Source organism: Accipiter gentilis, chromosome 8, assembly GCF_929443795.1.
Source record: "Accipiter gentilis chromosome 8, bAccGen1.1, whole genome shotgun sequence".
Taxonomy (NCBI): domain Eukaryota; kingdom Metazoa; phylum Chordata; class Aves; order Accipitriformes; family Accipitridae; genus Astur; species Astur gentilis.
Genome location: NC_064887.1, coordinates 12,586,801 through 12,610,723, shown reverse-complemented (window position 1 = coordinate 12,610,723; position 23,923 = coordinate 12,586,801). Strand labels below are relative to the sequence as shown.

At 39.4% G+C, this 23,923-nt stretch overlaps 1 protein-coding gene across 7 annotated transcripts in view; it reads left to right on the top strand.

Annotated features, from left to right (window-relative positions):
* The window catches only part of ST3GAL3 (ST3 beta-galactoside alpha-2,3-sialyltransferase 3), a 201,313-nt gene that overhangs the window by 76,515 nt on the left and 100,875 nt on the right, over positions 1–23,923 (top strand). For all 7 annotated transcript variants that reach the window (XM_049807988.1, XM_049807990.1, XM_049807993.1 and 4 more), the window contains one exon: positions 4,054–4,146. In XM_049807988.1, the coding sequence (XP_049663945.1) occupies positions 4,054–4,146 (93 nt within the window). The remainder of the gene's footprint in view (positions 1–4,053; positions 4,147–23,923) is intronic.

The following is a 23,923-nucleotide window of genomic DNA, read 5'->3' as shown; positions in this document are numbered from 1 at the left end:
AAGAAACACATCTGCCAAATGCAAGCAGAAGGCAAAATCTTGTTACTTTTTCTAAATCCTCTGACAGCAGTTGGATTTTTAACTTACTCAAATTGTGAAGTTTTGTTAAGATCAATGCCCACATAACAGGTAGAGAAGCACAGAAGATCTTAAGAATTCAGGATGTGTGCTAGTCTCATAGGAGAAAAGTCAGAAAAAAAATGCAAGAGTGCATTTTCTTTTTAGTAGAGTAAGCCAATTACTTCCCTTTAACTTCATCATCATGCAGGCACTTGTTTAAAAACTGCAGATGTTTACAGTTACTGACTATGAATTGTTTCCCTCATTTATTCTGGATAAATTTATTATCTTACTGGGGTTTTCCTGCACAAAATCTGAGCAAGATTTAAGGGTCCGCAGTGTCATCTAATTATATCCTTTCTGCTGTCTCCACTAGCTCTTTAACTACCTCAACCCAACTGAAGCTTTCACTGTAACTAGGAACATGAGAATCAAGAGCTGGAATAATGTGCTTGGGCCTGGAAGTTGTAGAGGGGGTTTGCGCCTTTGTGCCATAACACTCATGATAGCCCTGGCTGACTTACCGCAACAGCTTTCCATGTGTTCGGGATAGCCTTGGATTCCGGGCACAGTAATGGAGCCAGTGAGATGAAGCTACTTACTAGTAAAGCACTAAGAAAGTAATGTTTGGTTTCGTGTGTAGTTCTCAACCCATCTGTTGCAAGCAGCATTCAGGATTATGAAACAAGAATCAAACATAAGCTCTTGTAATGCTGTGCACCATGTTTTGGTAACTTGTCAGGTGACCTCTACAGAACTTTCAGTAATACTGCTTCTTCCATTTGGAAATAAGAAACACAATCAAAGAAGCAGCAATTTGTGCAGCAGTGTAATAAGTACATTGTCATCAAATATGAAGGAGATGTTTATTCATACACTTCAGCTCTGTACACTTTTTTGTTACCCAACTGTGTACACGCTAACAGCAGTGTGACTTTACAAAGCTGGATTTGTTTGAAAAATGTATGGTTTTCTATGGGACACTTCATGCAGGATGTTTTGCAGTCTGATTTATGGAAGAGCAATCTCTGCAAGATCTGTGAATCTTGCAGAAAAAAACACAAAGCAAATTTATGTATCTAAAATGATGTTAGCTTGGATAGCTTCATGTGGTAGCAGAATGTTAGACAGCAAGGCTGTATCCAGCCTTACTCCAAACGTTTTGCTTTGAGTTACATCTAGTGCAGGCTTAGCGTTATGAGTATACTGGCAATGACAGTATGTAGTGTGTAATCTAAAGAAATCGAACAAATAAAATGTGTCCCTAGATGGTTTTAAAATGTAGAGTGCCCATTTCTAGTTTTCTGTAGCCTGCTGGCTCGATATGTGGCTAGAAGAAAGGAGATAAGCAAATGGTGAATGATACGCGATGGCAGCTACAGTTGGCTTATGAGAATAGTTCTGCCTCTGGCACTCTGGATCATGAACTTCATCACATCCAAGAAATGTTAACAGCTCGGCCCCTCGGGCTTTAGCAGCTCTGACTATCTTTGTGGGTTTTGTAATTGACAGCTCCACTGTCGGTATGCAGCTCTGATTGGCATTCTGTACAACTCAAATGCATGAGGGTTTTGGCCTACTGTTCTTTTGCAGGAACACCATGATGGGCATCTGAGTGACATTTTAATTTGATAATGAAAGCACCATTAAATCAGAAAAGAGAAAAATGCCTGTGTTTGTGGCACAAGATATTTTGTGTGACCACTGAGGTCATTTGAGAAAGGCCTGCTGTTGAAATAGTTATACAAGTTTGCCAGCAATGACTCACTACCGTGGTGGCTGCAGATAAATTCCAGTTGCTTGCTACTTGTTTTTGAAGATTTTGGTATTAGGGATTTCTGTATGTTGCTTAAACAATAAAAATCCAGCAACACTTAAGTTTGCTTGATAAAGGTTAGGATTTCTCACATTTCTTCATATCTGAAACGCTGCAATAAACTGTGATCTATACACCCTGCTGTCCCTTTTGACTGTGTCAGAAGGGGTTACATTTTAGCACCATTAAAACCTTCTGATTTGTCAGGGACAGGCCTTTCCTTCCTGTGTCCATTTCTAAAGAGATCCTGACTGGAGTCAGAGCACACATCATTCAGTGCAAGTCTTCAGGATTCAAACTTCCAGATGCTCACATCTTAGATGTTTTCTCATCTCTCTCATTGAGAGATATGTATTACAATATCACCTGCAGAAACCGAACTCATGGATTTGGGTTGTGGTAGATAATGTTATACCTGCATCTATCTCTCCATGTCTATATAATACATTTAGAGAAATCTAAACTTTGCTGTAAATAATCGAAAGTCTAAATAGCCAAATGTATTGTTCTGCCATCCCATAGATGAGGAATTGTGATAGTAAAATATTACATGTTTTGACCAAAACTATGCAGGAAAGCTGTGGCAGAGTTACAATCAGGTCCATATTCTTAAGCTTTTTCTGGTGCTTTTCATCTGCAAAGGTCTTAAGAAATCAAAAACTTACAGTGACTTTTTATTTTCTCCAGTTTATTTCCACTTCCAGCTGTTGAAGGTTTAGATTTCTATTCATCAGACATAGATTTTATTCTTTAGAAACTATAGATTTAGGAGGTTTTGTTCTGTATGCAGCTAATTCTAAAATTAACTGTCTGTCTATTGATAACCCAGTTGGAACTGGCTAGTGTTCTCTTGGGAAGTGACCCCAGGACCAGTACAAGAAGGGTAGATAACTACCAGTTCAGCGTGGAGTTACTGTTATTGAGATATGTAATTTTGCCAGCCAGGGTTTTGTTTGCACCACTGCTCACAATCCCTCCAGGACTTTGTCTTCAGCTCAGGGGTCTACTCACTTGAAACTCTCTGAATCCATGCTCATTACATTTAGCAGTAGTTTGCTAGTTAAGTGATCTTGGTGATGTACATGTTGGTGGTGCCTGGAGAAGCATGGCTGTGATAAGAATGGGCTATTCGAAATTATTTTTGTGCATCTACTTTGTGGATCTGTACTGTCATCTTCATTTGACTCCTATTGTTGACCTGTAGGAAAAAACCCTTTTGTTACTTGCCTTCTGCTAACAGAATGGTGTAGCAAATGTAATATTATCAATCGACTCTTTGCGGTAATTACCACTTCCGACTTCTGCTGAATGTTGAGCGTGTAACTGTAAATGCATTTGGTTTTTTTTAAGGAATATTAATAATTCTTACACTGTGACTGACATTAAGGTATCTAATGTTACTTTGAAAGCACAAGTGAGTTAAACCTTGTAATGTTTTTGTGAAATGGATTAATGTAAAAATTTTGCAGGTGGTGAATATGGACACAAATAAAATTAAATGTTTTTTCCAGGTCACTCAGCAGATCTATGATAAAAGTAGGTACTGGACTTAAATATCTTTTCTTGAGTTGCTAATTTTGTTTCTGTACAAAAACTAAATGAAAAAAACTGCAATATTCTAAATTTGGCCCTGAAATCACTAGGCAAGCTGAATTAAGACACATCTTAACAGAACAGCAGCAGTGTCATCTAATCCAAATACTGAAAGCATGTAGTCCTTGATGATAGCCTGTCAGAACTGCTCGACAGTTTGTTTCAAATGCTTGAAAGGTGTCTTCTAAATAATATTCTAAATAATACTTTTCTATAATTTTAACTTTGATCATACTTTAGAAAAATAGCCAAAGCAAAGTGCTGTTTATGTTTTCTTCCTTTTGAAAGGTTGAAGTCTAAGATGATATCTTGATATTTTTCTTCCATGAGCTTTACCTTCCTAGGTATGAAAATCTTTCAGCAAAACTAGTGGTTTAGTGGTATTTCAGATATCTTTAACCCTATCCTTTGTTTGTTGTTCTCCTGTGATGCTATATTGCAACAAATAAATACCCATCTGTGTGTTTGCTATTATTGCTCACAGCTGTTTTTCAGAAAACCTGTAAGGAAAAAAATAACTTGGATGATTGTAGAAGCCAGTTCATAGCCAGGAGAGTCCTGACTCTCTACTTACTTTTTCACAGGCCTCCAGAATTGGCATCAAAGTATGCAAATTTCTCTGAGGGAGTGTGCAAGCCTGGTTATGCATCAGCGCTCATGACTGTCATCTTCCCAAAGTAAGTAATTAACTTTACTGGGGTTTTTTTTTTCCCCTCTTCCCCTGATGACTTCTCATCCTTCAAGGTGGGTGATCTGCAGAGATTGTCTTGAAAGTGTTCTTACTCTGTCACTTGATTAGTTCAAGGGGAGACTGGTGGTGAAATTCTGGGCTCTTTGAGTGGTCAGTGGCAATGGCTTAACTGATTTCAGTCTGACTACGAGCTTGCTCAAAGAGTAGCGAGTTCGGTGTGTTGAATAATAAAACAGATTATATTGTCAGTGTACGGTACAGATGTGTGGTCAAGCTCACTGCTGGTGCCAGATGATGCAATCTGTAGGAAGCTTTGGACATGAAGTGACATTGAGTTATCTGGAGTAGTAAATTGTGTTTGTTTTTTTTTTTTAACTTGGGAGAACAGGGTAAAGCATCCCTCAGGTGCCTGGGGGCTTTGCAATAGTTTTTTCCAAAGAGTGTAAGACATGTTATTAGCAAGCTGTACATCTTACTGGGTTGAGAAGTTATTGTTAGCTGAAGTGTTACTAGTTTCTTTAGAATTTGTTTCCCTCTGAAAGGGTGGAAAGTTGCAGTACTGTTTGATAGCTCTCAGAAATGAGGAATGTAATCATAACAGATCAACCAAAACTTATAAGGATCTCAGTTTGGTTCATCAAATGGAAAATTTGACCGAATCGTTATTTGACCTTTGTACAAGCTTCTAATGCATGTGGAAAATGTGCTCTTTGGCAAAAGAGGTTGTGGACTTTTTAACACAACTGGTACTCTTATAAAACATGTATTTTTTTTCTTTTGAGGAGGGAATTTCCATGACTTGTACATACAGAGGTTAAGTTGGGTGACCATGGCTTTCAGGCCAAGCCTGAAACTGGTGGTATCTTCTTTGGTTTTATTGGTAAACATGGTATCTGCAAACTTTAAAAATAAATTGCCAATTACATTGCCTTGTAACCAGCAGATATTACAGCCAGGCCTTAAAACCAAAACAAAATGCTAAGTGTTGGGGCTATGTTCTCTACCACCAGTGTAAAACAAACAATTATCAGTATTATCTTCTGTGTGAATTTTGGAACTCTGGTTAGAATATAAATAAACACTAGAACCAAAGGTAGACACATGATCATCCTCTTCTGAAGAACTTTGAGTGCTTTTAAATCTGTGTTTGTGTATATATTAAATGTAAATAGTACAGAAGAGGAATATAAGGTAATTTAACTGTGGTAAGATGTCTGAAGCTAAAGCCTTCCTTTATACAGCTGAAACCTAACTGCCCTACCCAAGGCATGTCTGTTGTTACATATTGATTCTGCTGAGATAAATTATATACACTGATGAAGGAAGACTGTTTGGTACAGTTATTAAGGCCAGAAAAATACCATTAATGGTCCCTTATCCTGATCTTTTTCATGACATAAGACATGATGTTTTCTTCCAGTAAATTCATCGTGGATCACAGGGTAGTTAGCTTGATTTAAAGATTTCAGTTGGTAGAAAATCTGGTAATAACATGCTACATTATTCATATGGATAAACTCATTATTGCAAAAAATATTAATCTCATTTTAAATTTAAGACTTTGGCTTCAAGAAGGACTTTTTTGCCTGCTAGAATCTGAAGTGTTACTTATTCTCTCCCTCAGTAGCTACTTACAGATCGCTATTCAGTCACCTTCTCCCAATAGCTAACTGCATTGAAATAATAACATGCAAAGGGGTAGTAACTTGTCTCTAGTCTAACTAGGTGGTTGTTGTCTTGTTCATACATTAAAAAATCATATTCATAGTTCTAAAGACAGCATCTCGCTGGGGATTTATATTCAGTTGCTTCTCTAACGTGAACCCTAAACCTTACTAAGGTTGACTTTTTTTTTCCAGGATGTCCTTTAATTCTTTATTAATTGAATTCAGTGTCGGACATTTCATTATTTTACCTAGGATCGGTGTAAGGATGGCTGACCAGTAGTTCCGCAAAGAATTCCATGCTACACTTAAGATTCTTTCTCTTCTCAAACTTCTCTCATACTCAAAGAACCATGCAAAGTTACCATTACCAAGCCAGATATCATAATTTAATATATTTAGAACTCTTAAAGCCAAATTAACTTGCCTGTTAATATAAGAATTTGAGCTGCATGATTTCTTTTATTCTAGCTTTTGTTTTCAGTTGCTTGTATCATTAGGAAAACATCATCTCTGCGGCTGATGTTTTTCAGGCTTGGTCTTTGCCATTAAATGTGTGGTTTTGTTGGTTTTTTTATTATTTGGATAAAGTTGGTTTGGCTGTTTTCAAGCATGAATAAAATGAATAAATGTTTTCCCATTCTAAAGGTTCCTGGCTTTTTAGTGCAATTTTAAATGTAAATAGGCAAAATATGATGGAAGTAGTTGCAATAGAATAAATATTCTTTAGAGGATGTAACTCTTATTGGTAAGTGCTTCTTTAATGGTAAAAAAGTGAGTTCAGACTTTACCAAGCTAGATGGATTAAAGAGCAATGCCCTGAGAAATCTCAAAATGTGGTTGCTGGTAAGAAAAGACTAAATGTTTTTTTGTTTTGGTTTGGTTTGGTTTTGTTTTTTTATGAGATTCTCAGTTGATCAGTTCTTACTCTAGCAATGCTTGATGCCTTCATCAATAATCCTAGCTGGAAAAAATCCTAGGTTAAGTATGCACATGATAGGCTTATTGGAGAGTACTAAATAAAGGATTGGTTACTTTTAGAGAACAATCTGGATTGCCTGATTTAAATGCCGTAGTCCAACAAAATATATGTTAATACATCCAATATGAAATAAGACATCTGGGAGGAACAAATGCAGATTATACCTTCAAGATGGAAAAACTGTTGTGGAAACAGACACAGAGAAAGCTTCATGTAATCTCAACAAAATATCATAGCTGAAATGCTATTTGATGTTCATATGTACACACAGAAGTTGAGAAATTTTATGTGTAGCACTGATTTAAAATTAAACGCCTCCCCCACCCCTCCAAACCCCACAACCCAAGACTTCTAGAATACTGTGTCCAGTTTTGATGGTGAAAGTCCAAGGGAGGGAAATAAGAGATTGAAGGAAAAGCCACAAAAATGAACAAGGACTGGCTTAAACAGTAAAGTAAACAAAGCTCCTAGAAATAAGTCATCTTTCTGAAGCAGGAGTTGTATCCAAATGAAGAGAATAGGAAAGAGCATTAACTTTGGCAAGTTAAATATAAACCATAATGAGGTAGGCCAAAAAAATGTTGAGGAACAACTTTATAAAGGCATAAAAAAAAATAAAGCTTTTTGTCTAACTGTCAAAAGCAGAAAGCCTGCCAGAGATCCTGATGGGCTGATAGATGATCATAATATTACATGTGAGCTATGGGAAGGTAAAGCCATAGCAGAGAAGTTATTTGCATTGCTATTCACTGGAGAACAGTTCCCACGTGGAGCCCTCCTTTCTGGGGGACAGGCTGGGGGAAGCTGACAGAAGGTTGACGTTTTGGAACAAATCAGCACAATGAATTGCTAGGAAAAGTTCTCACTTTGTGAAGAACTCGGTGGTGAAGTTGCCGAGTTACACGCAGTTGTGTATAATCATTGCTTAAATTGGCCACAGAAGGAGGAATGAAAAGCAGTAAACGTGTCAGGCTTCTCAAGAGGGGCCAGTGGAGCGTTTGGGAAACTGGAAACTAATAGTGAGCCTGATTTCTGTATTAGGCACCTCGGTAGAAACTATAAAAGAAGAATAGAATTAGTGTTCATTCACAGGAATAAAGGCAATGATAGAGAGGAGTCAAGTTGTCTTCTGCAGCAGGAAGTCCTGCCCTGTAAATCTGCTCACGTTGTTTGAATGACTGGATAGGCATTTGATAAACGGTGATTTAACTAATACAAGATGTCTACATTTCTTTAAAATAAAACAAACAAGCAAACAAAAAACAACCAAGAAACCAACCAAACATTTGGTGTTTCAAAGACTTTTGGGAAATTAAACTGGTGTAATCCTGTAGCGGTTAGGTAGTGACTAGGTAAAGATTGGAAACTGTATGGAAAAAAATAAGAAGATTGGACAGTACAGGGACGTTACCCCTGGAGTCCTCTGGAGAATGTGTGCTGGGATTTCTACTGTTCCAAATGCTCATGAACTACTTGGAACAGATGATTATTAATAAAGCACTGACACATTTTTCCAGGTAGCAAGACCAAAAGTTGACTGTGAGGAATGTCAGAGGAATCTCATAGTGCTAAGTGATGGGGCAGGAAAATAGCAGGCCAAATTCAGTTCTGATAGATGTAGTGTTTGTTGAGAAGATTGATCTGACAGCATATACCTAATGATGGACTTAGTTATGTCTTGCAAATCATGAAAGAGATCTTGGAATAACTGTGGACAGTTCTGTGACTTACTGACCAGCAATGGTTAAAAGACCTTAGTCATATTAGGAGATAAATGCAGAAGAGCCAAGAATATATTATGACACTGTATAAATACCCCTTGTGCCTCTATCTTCAATAACACATCTAATTCTCTTCAACTAATTTTGAAACAGATCTAGAAGAATTGCGTATATATAGTGGTAATAAAGACTAAACAAAAACATGGAACTATTTCCATGCTCAGAAAGATTGAATAGACTTAGACTTTCGAGTTTGAGGTAGAGCAAGCAGAGGCTATTCAGAAGTGTGTGTAACATAGTGAACGGTATGGAGAAGATGTTTAGGTGATTGCTTCTTTCAGTAAAAGATTTTGGGGTATTAAATGTAAATATTGTGCACCAGGTTTAAAATAAACAAAGGGAAGTGCTATTTCATGCTATTTCCAGTTACTTTTTTCTAAGAATGAGGTCCCTCATGGGCAAAAGATTAAAAAAATAAAAAGATTGACAGTCAGGTTCTATTGACTGCAAGGATTCAGAAACAGGCACAGAAATCCTGACGTTAGAGGAGGCTGGAAACTAAATGGATGTTGAGGGCAGGGTGTAGTTTTATATATTCCCTGTTTCTTAGGCGTTTTACTGAAATACTGGTCAATGGACGCAGACATCAAGTATTGGGCAAAATGGATGTTTGGTCTAATCCATTGTGCCTGTGCCTGTGTTTTTGTTTTGTTTGGTTCTGGGTTTTTTAATTATTATGCCTTAAAAGCGGACTGGCATAGTTTCAGAAGAACATGCTGTAATCTGAATCACGGCAGTGGCTTCCCATGAAGAGAAATGGATGCATGATCTCAGTACTGCATCTCAGTGTAGGAGCTGGCTCACTGGGCTGCATCTGCTGCTCACTGTAAATGAAGGAGTTATCTAGTTTTTCACCTTCCAGGACAATACGACTCTGCCTCTTGCAAACGTCTCAACAGTAGATAATGACTCAAAGTGCCTGAAGTACGGTTACTGGTTTCAGAATGATACAAAGAAAATGACAAGCATCTTTGGTAAAATGGCATCAGTAGGTCAGTGAATTAAACTACTATGTTCAGTGAATTAGACTATTTTTAGTAGGTCTGAGGTCACCTACAAGTCTGGAGCTAATGCTTTGACCTTTTCATAGAAGGCACTAACTTGTGTTTGCAGTGGTAACACTGCAGTCTCCTGCATGTCTGGCCTTACTGTGGAAACGATGCTGCCTGTGTACAGTTCTTTCTATGCCCTATTCTTTATCAAATGAGAAAGGAGACCTCTGCCCATGGTTTGCGGCTGACATGCCAGCCTGGGACAGTTCAGCTACTGACAATTTTCCAACCACAAGCTCTTGTAAGTTGGCAGCTAATACTAGAAATTAGAGGAGGCGGTAAATAGAGAGGGAATGTCTGCAGCCTGCAGACTTGTGAATCTGTGTTTGGTAAGAGAACGTGGAGAAAGAAGTATTTAAAGAAAGATAAAGAGTATCTGAAAGGATTTCAGAATAAGGGGGAAAGAGGAAATTCAATATACAACAAATCTATAGGTATTGTGACCAAAATAGTGAATTTAACATTTGTGATTCAGATACATTTAGCACCAAGGATATGATCGTAAACATCTCTTCCTAGTCATTTGGTGCTAAGAAATAGTCTTACATGAATCACAAACTTATTTAAGTCACTTAAGAAACAAAATCACTTTTGTTTGTTTGATTATTCTGGTGCAAGTGTTCTCTCAATTAACAACTGGCATTTTCTTCAGTCTTTTTGTTTGTTTCCTTATTTTTCAATACTACAGCCTGCTCTTCACTCAGAGGAAAACCACCTCTCCTGTAAACTCTTCTAGGTTTCTATTTTCTTGCTGAATTGTTTCTTTATACATTAAGTTCAAAATTTTTTAAGCTTTCATATCAGTGGAGAATGTATGAAGCAGATTTATGCCAGCTGTAGAAATTTCAGTGGCTGTCTCTGAAGTAATTCTGTGGGGGTTTGAGGACGTTTTTTTCTGATGTTTAGTTCCCCCTTGATACTGTAGTTCATAGAGTCCTGTGTGTTTCTCCACTTCCACAGGCCAGTTGTGTATAGCTGGGACAGCTCCAGAAGGCCTTTCTCTGAAGTGTACAGGGTAGACTCCTGTTTCCTTGCTAACACAGCTTGGCAAAAATTTCTTTCCCATTGCTGACTTGCAGGTATAGTTTATGCAGGTTTTATACTTCAGGAAAAAAAACCATTCTTGCATGCATTCTTACATGCAAATGGGCAATAGGGGCTTCAGGTGGAACTGGAGCTTTAGCAAGGGCTTTAGTAGGGGTCAGAATAATTTAAAAATGTAGTCCCCTCATGCAAAATACTTCCCCATTAGTTTCCATATCCCCTTCCAGGAAGCTGTGCCTATTATAATAAGCACACAAGAGCATCTTTCCATTCCACGCTTTCCTGCTTTGTTACTTAGATATTCAGAAAAAAATATTTTAAAAAGAGAATTTTTAACCCTCTGCTTAGAACTAACTTTATTCACGTTGGGCTGTCTCAATGCCTCATGAATTAGTGCCATACCCAGCATGGACTTGTGCTGAAGTGACAGGGCATGAGCTCAGTGCTTAGAGACTGTCAGCACAGGTGATGGCTGTTTCCTTGTGATTAACTATTTAAGGAGAGCAGAGGAAGCCAGAGGATGGCAGCTTCACGTGGTTCATGAGAGCTCACTGCAGAAAGAGGCTGGTTAATTAGTTTGCCACTGAGGATTGCTATGGGAATTCAAAACTATTCCCTGACTGTAGCATGATCCATCTACTGCATATTTTGCGGTCTCTTCAGGTGCAGTGGGTAGTATCTCTTATTTTTTAAGATACATAAAATTGTATATATATGCTAAATTAGTTATTGACAGTAGGGTTGGTTTTGTCTTCTAAACATATGTATAATGTACATCTCATTTTGAAATACACTGAAGTGGTTCATTTTGTTAATTTGAACTGTGAAAGCATCTTGTGCACAATGAAAAAGGGATTTCTCGAGGTTCCCACTGAAGTCAGGGTCCCTGTGTCCCAGACACTGCTGTGAGAAAGACTTTTTGCTTTCCTTCAAACCAAGATTACTCCCGTTCTAGGAACAGGGAGTACTCAAACCCCAATCCCTTCTTTAAGTCTCTTGGTCTGTGCTAGTGCATTCAGGAGTAGTGTACGATGGTGGTGGAGATTGTTTCAGAGCTCAGTTACATTTGGTGTCCCAGTAACTGCTGTAATCACTGCTCTGTAAGGAAATTGGTATGTGCCAGTTCCCAAAAGTGTGTTTGAGGGTGTCAGAGGGCTGACCTGGGGTCTTTATCACAACTCCCCTCAGGTCCTGTGTCTTGCTTATTCTGCCTGTCCCCACCCAAAGACGAAGGAAATACTTCTTGTGGTATTATTGAGGTTTGAATTTGCAGGAACAAGTTTATGCAGGTGTATTTTCTCCTGGGCAGTGCTGAACATCATTAGGTTCCCTTGGTTCCTTCGTTAACTCTGCCTAAATGAGTTCAGGAGGGGAAAGGAGAGAGGAAAGAGGAATTGATGGTGCCCTGGTCAATTAAGCCATCAGTGTTTTCCATTTCTCCAAGCTCCGAGCTGTTCAGTGCCTGGCTTGTGCCAGGGATGTCAAAGCATGCTGCTGCTCATGTTTACCTCCTGTCACCTCCTTACTCAGTGTTTTGTAAAACCCAGGCTAAATAAACATCTGAGCCAAAAAATGCATGCTCCTAAAATTACTTCTGGTGTCTGGGCAGCACCTGCCCACCCAGAGCTCCCTGGCTTTTCCAGTAATACATCTTCCTATGTTGTTAGCTGCTGTCCCACTGTCACTGCTGGCAAAGGGAACATTTTGCTCTGCTCTACCTTTCTTTCCTCGTGATTTTTCTGTAGTGCCTTTTTTCTTCCTTATATATTGGTTCTGGAGTGAAGATTTTCTCACTTTTTCACCTCTGCAATTAGATTGTTGGGTATTATATACAATTTGAAGGCACTTACAAAGAGGATGATTTTATAAAATACATATTAACGCAGATTTTGAGTGGCAGAATTGGGTCAGAATATACAACACGTATAATTCCTATGTTTTATTGTCACGTGCTCATTTGAGAGACTTAAATCTCTCACACTTCTGCCTGAAGGTGAAAAGTATGTTATTTCACAAAATATTTTGTCACAGCTGGCTGTACTCCAGTGAACATAGAGCACAGTCTGTTAGGAGACATTTGCTTTTAATGTTCAGACTAAGATTGTCTGAGCTGTTGTTGCTATTTATAACTGGGGCAATTGGATTGCTCTTCACAACAACCTAACTGCTTCAGTCCCTTCCACCTGCCTTGTCTGCAGGAGGAAGCTGGGATTAAGAGGCAACATTTGATAACTCATGTTCAGAGTGTTGCAAACCTCCGGTACCAAAGTGGTAGTAACCAAAGCTCCCTTTAAAGTGTGGTCAAATAACTAATTTCTCTGTGATAGATTCCCTGCATTCATTTTTTTTATAGTGAGCAATGATCGGGAACGTTATTTCCAGAGATGAGCAGATGAAACTGTACACAGAACTTCACTGCTAGCTCTTAATTCATAGCACCGATTAACCAGCTTGGAGCTCATACTTCAAAACAAACTTCAATGGCAACAGCTCATTTCGTCACTTCTGGCAGCCTCTGAAAATGTGCATGCTGCTGTGTCAGGTTGCAATAGATGTGTCATAATGTAAGAGTAGATTTAAAAAAAAAAAAAAAAAAAAGGCTTGGGTTCTTGTGTCCGCACCCCCTTTTCTCTGTGGCACTGTTTGCTTAAGGAGTCTATGCTGCCCCTTGTGCTGCTCCATTACCTGAGCTAGCATAACTGCCTGTGGACAGTGCAAAAAATGGGGTAAGTAAAATAATCCTTATGTCTGAACATGAGTTTTCCCTCCCCCATCCATCTACTTGATTTGTGCAAGATTATTTTTAATCCAGATGAGTTCACTGATCCAGTTTATGGAATTACCAAATCATTATACAAACCCCACCAAGGGTGCAGCTTGGGAATGAAGAGCTAAGGTAATGGGACTGCAAAAACTCTGTAAGCCAGCCTGGGCACCAGGACAGAGGTATGAGGAGCTGTTGCTCAGGAGGTAGGGATCTGGTTTCACCTTCAGTTCATGCAGGTTGTTCTCTCTATCCCATGTTGAATTTTTAACCTTTAAAAAAATGTGCGAAGTAGTACATGCAATTCCTGTGTGCTGATCATGATTCTACATCAGAGCCATTTCTGGAGCTGAAATGTCTCATGCTTAACCTCTCTCAAGAGTTTAAAAAAAAAAAAAAAAGTGAATCCATGTGATGTGCAGGCTTTGTGCCTGAAAAGTTTGTCTTCAGATTCCTTTCCGTGACTTCTGAATTAAGTGAGACTGTTAGATGAAAGCTGGAATATGGACATATGGACCTTACTGAGTGTGTGCCTTTCTGGCTTCAAAAAAGGTGCAGAGCATATGCACTCTTGCTTCAGTATGACTACACTGCATCTTATGCCACAGTGGGAACAAGATGGGGGGTTTTGTCTTGTTTTGCCTTTTTTTTTTTTGTTGTTTTCTAGAATACTAAAGTTATTTCTAAATTGTGAACTTTAACAAAAAAAAAAAGGGACAGCTTTGCAAATGTACAAGTAACTAACGGTATTTGCGTGAGCATGATGATTGTAATAGAAACAATAAAGTTAATCTGTGCCAACAAATAAGCATATTTTATTGTGGATGTGTGTTTAGGCTCTGTTGCTGTGGCCCATCTGGTCTAAAGCTACACCAATAAGAATGTTTAACTTTGAGGAAAAATCTAGCAGCAAAGATTGCTTGAGGATCTAAATGCATTTGAGTGAATGAAAACAGCAGTGAGCATGAAATGAAATGAATGAAAAATATCAGTGAGCATGAAAGTTAAGTAGTGTATGTAATATCACTGTTGTTTTGATATGTATGTCTTACCTTCTTTTCTTTTTCTCAGATCCCCCTATGAAAGTGTGTTTGGGTATCTCTCTTCTTATTAAAACTCTGACCTTGACTCTCTGAAGGTTCATCTTTATTGGTCCAGCCCATCGTTGCCGCAGAGCCCCAAGAAGTTCCCTGGCATCTCTGAGGCTCTGTCTGTCACCAGTGATTTCCTCTTGCCATAGAAAAGCATGCAGCTTCCCTCAGAGTTTTCTGAATTGTTTTCAAGAGTGGATAATTGTTCCTTCTGAGCTCCCTACTGGTGGTTTTCATGAAGTTTCCTCTCTTTGGGTAGATTTCAAGTCAATTTATTTTCCTCTTCTACCTTTCCCTCCTCTCACACTTTGTTCTATTATTGAAACATTTCAGGAATGTCAGTGCATGCAAATGCTGTCACTGAGCCAGCGTACATTGGCTAAGAATACGGATGAAAAGCAAGTCTCATAATTTATGCAAGATTATTAGGCCAAATTAGAAACAGTCTGGGGAACCCTCCAACTCTACATTAGGCAAATGAAGGTAAAAACTGGAAAGATTAAAAATTCTCTTTGTAGCAATGTGAAAAGTCACTTGAGAATGTTGTTCGGATAATATTGTAGAAGCTCTCACTCCACTGCAGTGTGAACAGTGTAAGCTCCTTTGGCAATTATTTTCTTTGGTACCTTTTAATATAATTCTGAGCTAACTATGCAGCAAAATAAAATCCATAAATTACTTGCTAAATACTATAGAAGCAATGCTCTAACTGTTGTAATAGAGTCAGGGATCACAGTAGCTTGGTGAAGTTCCTGTAGTCTCCCGAGGACTCTTGCTTGCTGGTTCAACCCAACCCAAATCACTTGTAATGCTGGAAACCAAGGCAAGAGCATTACCACATACTGCAGTGAAGCTTACTGCAATGGGATGGCGTATTTCACTAGTCTTACTCACTGTGTTTTTAAAATCTGCTTCTATTTTGCTAAATTCTGAAGGTTTATGCATTCAGAAAAAAGTTTTTTCCTTTTTGTGTAATCTGCCATACCTTTAACAATGATCATGTCATCTTCTCTCCTGAAGCACTTTGAGTCATTGGTTTACTTGCACAGGAGCTTTTTGTGTGCAAGTCAGGGCTGTAGCTTACTCCAGTGTCCAGCTTGTAAACCAGAAATACCGTGTCTAGCTCTCTTAAGTGTTTCATTGTGAGTTTCCTGAAAATCATTGCATCTGCCATGCTAATTTGTTATTCTTCCAAGCTTAAACAACTGATGTAAGCTTCAGAATTGTGTACATTTCAAATAACTTCTTGTACTGTTCTTGGAAAAAAAGAAAAAAAAAAAGATTTCAGAGATTTATATGGTTTCCTCTTTCTAAATTGATACCTGTCATACCAATTTTAGCATGTTTCTAATCTATTTATCAGCTGTGCCAGCCTAGCTTAGTGTTTACACCAGGGCATATCTAGGAATAGATGTAGAATTTCACTGCTGAAAGTGATGTCAGTGTGATAAAGAGATTCCTGAGAAATGAATTAATTTATTTGGGAATGAAACAGATTAAAATATCTGTGACCTTCTCTGGGGTCTCGGAGAGCCTGAAACCAGAAGAATACATAAATATGCTAGTGCACAAAACCACAATGCTTTACCTGTTGCCCTCCTAAATAAAAAGGTGTGTGTGCATCTGCTTTTACTTTGGGCCTGCCTCTGTTATAGAATCTTTGCTGTCTTTAATGGAAAGTGATGCTGTATTAGCCACCAGAAGTGTTTGTTTTGGGGCTTGTATCTTTTTTTTTTTTTTTTTTTTTTTTTTAATTACAAAAGGTTTACACTGAGAGACTGGCCTATGGATGAGGTCTTCCAAACATAAACAGTTCCTATGAATGCTTCAGGAAAGGTGGAATAGTGTTCAGTCACCTAAAAATGATGAGCAAGGGAAAGCTGTTTGGGACATGATGGCTTTCCCTGTCCCTGCAGCCATCACTGGGGTCTGTGATGTGCTGTCCTGGGCTGGCTGGGCACTGCTGGCCCCGAACCTGCAGTATGAGCAAGTCTGTAGGACAACAGCTGTTTTGGGAGAGTCTCCAGCTCCATTTTGGAAAGACACCACCAACTTTGGAATGATCTCAGGGGTGTTCAGAGCCATACCAGATGCTTCACCAGGCAATGAATTAGGGATAAGTAGCACAGCATATACCTGTTCTGCAAGTTTCGTTTATATTTTAAGAATTTGTTTGTAAATGTGTAACCTGATGGATGGGTAGGTATTTAAAGCTGCAGCATACCAGGCAGCCTTAATGTAACCTGTGGCAAAACAGGAAGCTCCTTAGAGCCAGCGGTGGCCAGCTCTTTTTGCTTTTGATTTGTTTCTTAAACAGTGCCTGTGGAGTTTAGGCATTTGCAGAGGAAGATGCTGGTCCCAAGGCTCTGATTAAACAGGCCAGCACGCAATCCATCATCGCTGGACTTGTTCCTGCTGCTCTTGGAACGATTGAGAAAGGATGTCCAAAATTTGAAGGAGGCAAAGTATGCTTACAGGTCCTGGTGTAAGCAAAGAAAACTAAAATAGGAAAACCACAAACTTTCTCTGTTTTGTTTCCCTTGTTAGGGATGTTAGTCAGCACGTGTACCAGGCATTTCTTCTCCTTTGGACAGATCTGATCTCCTGGGTAATAATAACTATTTATGGAACAACAGGATACCAAACAGTTTATAAACACTAGGCTTGTTTACTTCTGCTCTGTGACTGCTCATTTCACATAGGGGTTTCCTCATCTGTCATGGGTAGAGAAACTTGGCTAAGCAGACACATCTGTAAAGAAGTAGTTGGCCTTGCTCTGCCATGGTGTCCTGGCAGAAGATCTGTCCTGCTCAGCCAGCAGAATTTTCCACCTGTGCTCAGTAAGGAAGGTATTCTAGCAGGAAAGTAGTCCTCTCGTATTTTCTAAGAGGAAAGGAAGAACTGTTCGGCTTCACTCCTCCCAGGTCTGGCACCTGCTGCTCATGGCAGGTGTGGGTCTGAAGTGCCGATCTCCTCCGCCTCCTCTCCGAGAAGCAGATTCTTCATTCATCAGTACTGCATTGGTAGAACTTGCTATAGCTGGGAGACTCCTAAACCATGCCCAGACAGGCAATGGGAGGAAATAGGGCTAATACTTTGGGTGGTTTTTTTCTCTTCGTATTAATAGAACTTGATTTCCAGTGTTCTACTACCTCTTCTAGGTTGTTGGACAGAAAACACAGAGGGGAAGCAGCACTTCATTCTGCATAATTAGCTGCCAGACATTGCACCCTCTGAGGAGCAGGGAACAGTAATGGTTCCAGGCCGTGCAGGAGATAAAGGACAGAAATCCTGTGAAACAAGTCGTGTCTGGAGTGCTCTAAGATACAGAATAATTCACTTAAAAATTCAGAGCTATGTGAGGTTTGGAGTGCTGGCTGTTGCACATTCTGTCTCCATCTGAACAGTGGCTGTGTGATGATGAACTGCTGAGATGTTTTGACAGACGCCAGTCAGAGGGGTATTTTTGACGGATTTTTTTGTAATGATTAATGTCACTCTAAGCAGTTGTTTGTGTTTCTAAATGTTTGTTTTGATTCATCTCCTCTTTGTTTCCTTTTCACAGCAGTGCCCAGCTTACCATAATGAGATTCAGGAAGCTGAAATCAGTCTCAATTAGTGAGGCTACTGTAAATATTTTCACTGACAGAACTGTCTTTATTCAGTTAAGATCTCAAAATATTTGAATGTTGTTTTATGATAAACAGTTAGAAGATCCAGTAATTCAAATAAAGTGATACCAGGAGGGCAGTTTATTCTGAGATAATCCTGTCTTTAGCTAATTTAAAGAAATTGTGCTCTATGAAAATGTAAGAACCCCAATAAAAGGCAGAGGAGAGGTGAGAAGCATGAAAGAAAATGGAAAAGGAAAAGGTTCCCACAGACAAAATCATTTATTACTAGATCTAACTTTATTTCACAAGGTTGTCTGGCCTGTCTAGAAGTGCACAAGGCATTGTTGTCTGCAGCTGATAACTGAGTAAGGATCAGAGTTGCCTGTATGTGGAGAGTGTGAGGCAGCCATCACTGACAAGACCTTCTGCCTTGGTAGGGGTGATGACCCATACGTATCCACGACATCTGGCCTAGGAAGAGCCCTCAATAGCTTGTTCGCAATGACCACTCTGCAGCTGTTAAGGATTAAAAATTAAGTGGGAAAATCAGTGTTAAGTACCAGGGTACTTAAGGTTTTTCTAGAGTTGTGGGAAACTCTTGCTTCTCTAAGTTATTTTTTTAGCATGGCACTGGCTCTCAGCTGCTACTGAGTTTTCTTCCTAATACCTAAGACCTGGCATGTCAGCCTGTCTAAAGGGTTAGACACGCAGGAGTGGAGGTTTCCAAACTTGTCCTACTTTGCAGATGTTCAGAGGGTTTGTCTGCTACATTTTATTTTGGTTTGGTGGGGTTTTTTTGTAGATTACAATGCACCTTCTGCTTGTCAGACCACTAAACACAATTTTAAAATACCAACCCAATTTCTCTAGCAAATCACAATTTAAATTTGTGATCAGTAGCTTGGAAGTAGCTACAAACCAAAAGCACAAGGTTAACTAGACACAAACTTCTGAATATACGTGATACAGATCATTTCATCAGCTGCTAGAAGATTTTGGAGGCTTGTCCTGACTATGGAAGTTGTCTCAACTTTTCAATACTCTGACTCCATAATGCTGCTTTTCCTAGCAGTCCTAGGCAGGAAGACACTTATTCCCTGTCTGCACCTTCCCGGGTTTGCTCCATGCTGCAGCCCTGGGCTGGTTTCTCTCTCATGCAAGACAATCACTTCCCTCTCTCTCCCGTTTGTCCTCAGAGCTCTCCTCTTGGCTCCATCTCATCTGCATTTCCATGTGGATGGAGCACACAGATTGTGTGGGATGTGGCCCTCTTGAGCTACATCTTTGTTTACTTTTTTTATAAATAAAATAGTAACTTCTGTTGCTCACAGCATTTTTAAGTCTTCTACAGCACTTTGTAAATCCTGTATCAGGAAGCGTGTTTAGTGTGCATGTGTCCTAGTCGTACTGCTTCCTAGCTGAGCTTGGCTGTCTGTAGACTTGCCAAAGCACAGTAATGGCACAGATGAAAACCTGAGACAGGTCTCCCTTCTCAAATTTTTTGGGCAGTTTTGGATCTCCAGCTATCCTATTTTGAAACAGCTATTTCTAGATAGCATGTGCCTACCCAAATCTTAGGTCGAAAACAATGTAAGAGGGCCTAAAAAAGCTGAAAGTCACTTCCAGTCTTGAACTCCCTGGAAGTTGAAGATGGCAGGACTAGGCGTATTAGAAGGTGAAGTAACTGAGTCATGGGTATGTGGCTTTCAAGTTTAATTTTGAATACGGACATTTTAGAGGAGTGGTGGTGAAAAGAGCCAGGAGAGGATTATGTTGGGAGGTGTAGATTAGGGTTACATTTTATGTTTGTTTATTCACGTGTGCGTTCTATATTTCTAGCTTTGTATCTGAAAACCTGACTTTATATCAAGTTTGATAAATTTTCACTTTACAAATTCTCTAGTTTCGGGAAGCAAGGAGGAACAGGAGGACTGGGGTGTAATGGCCAGACTCAGAGGCAGCAGATAAGGCTAAGAGAGCATGTGCTGGTGGACCAGGGAGTTCTGTCTCTCAGGGGCATTTTAAGGAAGCACCAGGGAGGCAGTACTCTGGTGATTTGTAGCTTTGCCTCCTAGGCCCTGGAAACAGCAGTTCCCTCCGGCAGGTACGAACTGGTGGGCTTCCAGTAAGGGTCGGTCAGGAAAAGACCCCACAGTTCACATCAACCCTGGAGCATGACAGCCACCTTTACTCTGCTGAAATGAAATGAGCTAATTTGTTTCCCAGCAGACTAATTGCTCATGGTTTATTATAGAGACTATTTGGTGCCCTGTTCTGAAGACTGTTTGTTCCGGACAGCATGTTTTAGAATATGTTTGTATGTGCTGGCAAATTTTTCGGGGTGGGTTGGTTTTGTTTTGTTGTTTTTTGGTTTGTTGTTTTTTTGGTTTTTTTTTTTTTTTTTTTTTTAAAGGTCACCTTGGGTTTAGGAAAGTTTAAAGAGCTGCAACAGCTAAATAGATACAAGAAATTCAAACAAATCCTGGAGGTGGTTGGACTGTGGAATTCTTTTCAGCTTTTCAGTCTGAACTTCCTTAAATTTGCCAAATTACTGAACTATTTGCCAAATTACTGAACTGACTCATTTACATCTGTATTCTAAGGTCTTCCTGGCTTTACTGACTACATCTGCCTTAGAACTTTCCAGGTTTTCTTAAATTATAGTATTTCAATAAAATTATCCTGTAGTATTGCCTTAGTTTCTTCATACTGTGTCATGTCGTCCTGACCTAAACCCGTTTCTCAAATTCTGGAGCTAAAATAACTACTGCCATTGTGTAGTTCCCTCTGCTTATGAGATTTGTATTGCTTCTCCCTTATCTGTCTAAATGAACGACAGATGTTTTTGCGTGGCCTGGTCAGTGGCCTGTGCCTTTAAGCTGCATAGCACAATAGGACCTCATGACTGACGTTGTGATAACATTTCTGGAGGCTACTGGATTATTCTGCTGGCAAAAGATTATTCTGCCCTTTCTGCGCTGAGTCTTTCTGCCTCTTCTGCAGTTCTGCATGCTGTCCTCTCTGGGTAGCCCTGGGGTTATGAGCCACTGTGTTATCCAGACTTTTCCTTTCATGGTAAAATCTATTTGTCCTCTAGACCACCATGTCTCCCACTATGCTGTGATACTATAGTTGATAATACAAGTGTGAAAACACTTGTCAGCTCATTCTGGTGAACCACTGTTCATGATTTCTGTTACTCTCTGCCTCTGAACCTGTAGGAACTGTTTGGCAGCTGGATGATAGTGATCTTACTTGAACATTTGATGTGGTGCCATGTTTTTTGTGTTTGGAATGTACATTGGAAACAGCAGAAATGAGTTTTGGCTGCAACTTCAGTGCAATCTTGCAGGCAGTAAATAACAAAGACTTTAACAGGAAAAGAGAACCCAAACACTTTGTGTTCTGGGTTGGCTTGTATGAATCAGCAAGTCCTGCATCTCTGTTGCTAAATAACAAGACCCGATTGCTAAATGTAACCCAAATAGTATACCCATGTAGAGGCATAACCCATGGGATTCTGCTCCAAAACTGATCTACAAAAAACATCAAGCTGCCTCTTCTGCACATAGCTGAGCCCTGAGCTGGGACTTTCTCTTTTTAGTATTATTACAGTAATATGCTGCTTTCTCCTCTTGTTTACACTTGTATTGCTCCTTTTAGTCTCTTGTAAAACTTCTGTTAAGTTCATCCTCCTCATTTGTCATACTTTCAGTGACAAGATCTGCCTCCTTTCACTAACTTTCTCTTCTCCACTCTATTAAATTCAGACCTACTGGCCTCTGCAGGACTCTGCGGACAGTTACTGCCAACCACCTCACTGTTAGCTGAATTAAATGTAAAATCTTTTTTCTTTCCAAACAAATCTAGGAACATTCTGACAGCTCATACAAGCTGTTTGCAAGCCTGTAGTGGATTTAATTGCAAAGATAAATGATTGGATAACGCTTTCCTGTAAAATACTCAGAATTATTTAATCCTTGTGTCTGGGTACCTGAGACTAGGGAGAAAACCAAGATGAGACAGAAGAGACCTCATCTGTCTGGCAGAAGGAAAAGAAACTTGATTTGAATTGCATACTCTTTGTCTGCCAGATGTTACCACAAACTACCCTGAGAGTTTGAATGTACTAAGTTTGAGCAGCATGTTATGTAGTGCATACACAAGGCATGAAATGGTGGAGATGAACCTGCCTTTGGAAGGAGGAGGAGCTCATCTGTGGCTCTTGTGCCAGAGTTCATGGGCCTCGCGGGTAGCTTTATTCGCTCCAATATGGCTCTACTGCTTTTGGGACCAAGCTCTTACCTCGGCGTGTCATGCCGCTGTGCGTGCACGCCAGTTGTCTTGGCAGTAGCTCGCGGTCCTTGAGAACGTTGTGTTACATAATGTGGATGTGCTGTAAGGTCTCTGACCTCAAGGTAGGTTAGAACACGTATCATTTTTCATTTCTCAGTTGTGACCATCCTGAAGGACAACTCTGTGCATTGCAGAAGAGTAAAACCACATTTTATTAACGAATAACAGAAATGCACAACAATGATGGAAATCATTGTAAAGTGACCATGGTACTAATATAATAGAGGCTATAAATGTTAAGGATCAGCTTCATGGGAAATTTCTAAATGTTGAATCCTTTGCTGCCTTTTCTATTTATTCTTACAGTTTTCATTTACAGATGCTCTGAATCATGCTGATGAGGAGGGAAGAGAAGATCTTACTTTGTTGTCTTTCAATTTGCAGACAACTGGGAAAGGGAAGAGGTTTTCTTCTCACCTGTGTCAGTTAAGCATAGTGTTTTAGTCCTCTAGTTTGGAACTAGGCAGAAAATTAAAATACTAATAATGGGAATTCTTGTAAGATGCTAATTTAATGTGGTTTGTCAGTGTTTTCTGCGGTGCTTGTTTTGTACCATCTGCGTTTAATTGATGCAACCCTGAGTTTACTGTCTTGGTTTGTCTACAGCGTGGGGGTAATAAATAAAAAAAAGACGAGTAGTTATGTCTGTAGCTTGGTATCTGGAAGGCTGAAGGGGAAGCTAGAATAATTCAATTACAAGCATAAGAGCTCTGCCTGCTGGGACCTCTGCCACAGAAAAGTATAGATTTCTTTTCATTTCTTTCTAAAGGAGCATATCTCCTGCGAGTGTTGTAAAAAGTAGTGATAGCAGAAAGGAAGCCAGCTGAGGTACCAGAGCAATATTCAAAGTGCGTGTGTCACCCTCTTGCAAGCACTAGGAATTATGTACGAAAATAGGCATTAGCACAGCTATGTGGAAGCAGTCAGTGTATTTCATAGCGGACATTTAATAGTCCATTAGCACTTCTGGTGACATTTCCGCAATGTCTAAGGCACTTATTAAAAGCGCATCCATTATGGATTATGCTTTAAAAAGGGGATGTTTGTGGACATGGATCCCCCACAATGTAATATTAATGTTAGTTCTTAAAATTTATTTTAAAAGAGAGAGAAGAATGTGCCCAATGAAGCCATAACTGAAAAATTCTTTGCTGTATACGTGATGCTTTATACTGCTGTGGCATAAATGTGCTATGAAAAAATGCATAGAAAATATTTTCACAAACTGACTCTGGTTTCTTTTGTGATCAGTTTCAAATCTTTGACTTTAAACCAACATTTCCAAAGTTTAGTCTGCATCCACATTTTAGGTACCTTAAAGTCTGTTTTCTTATCTATATATGCTACAGACCTGTAAGAGCTGAATGCATTCAATACCTCTAAAATCTAGGCTAAAGTTTTTTAGACTTATTTTA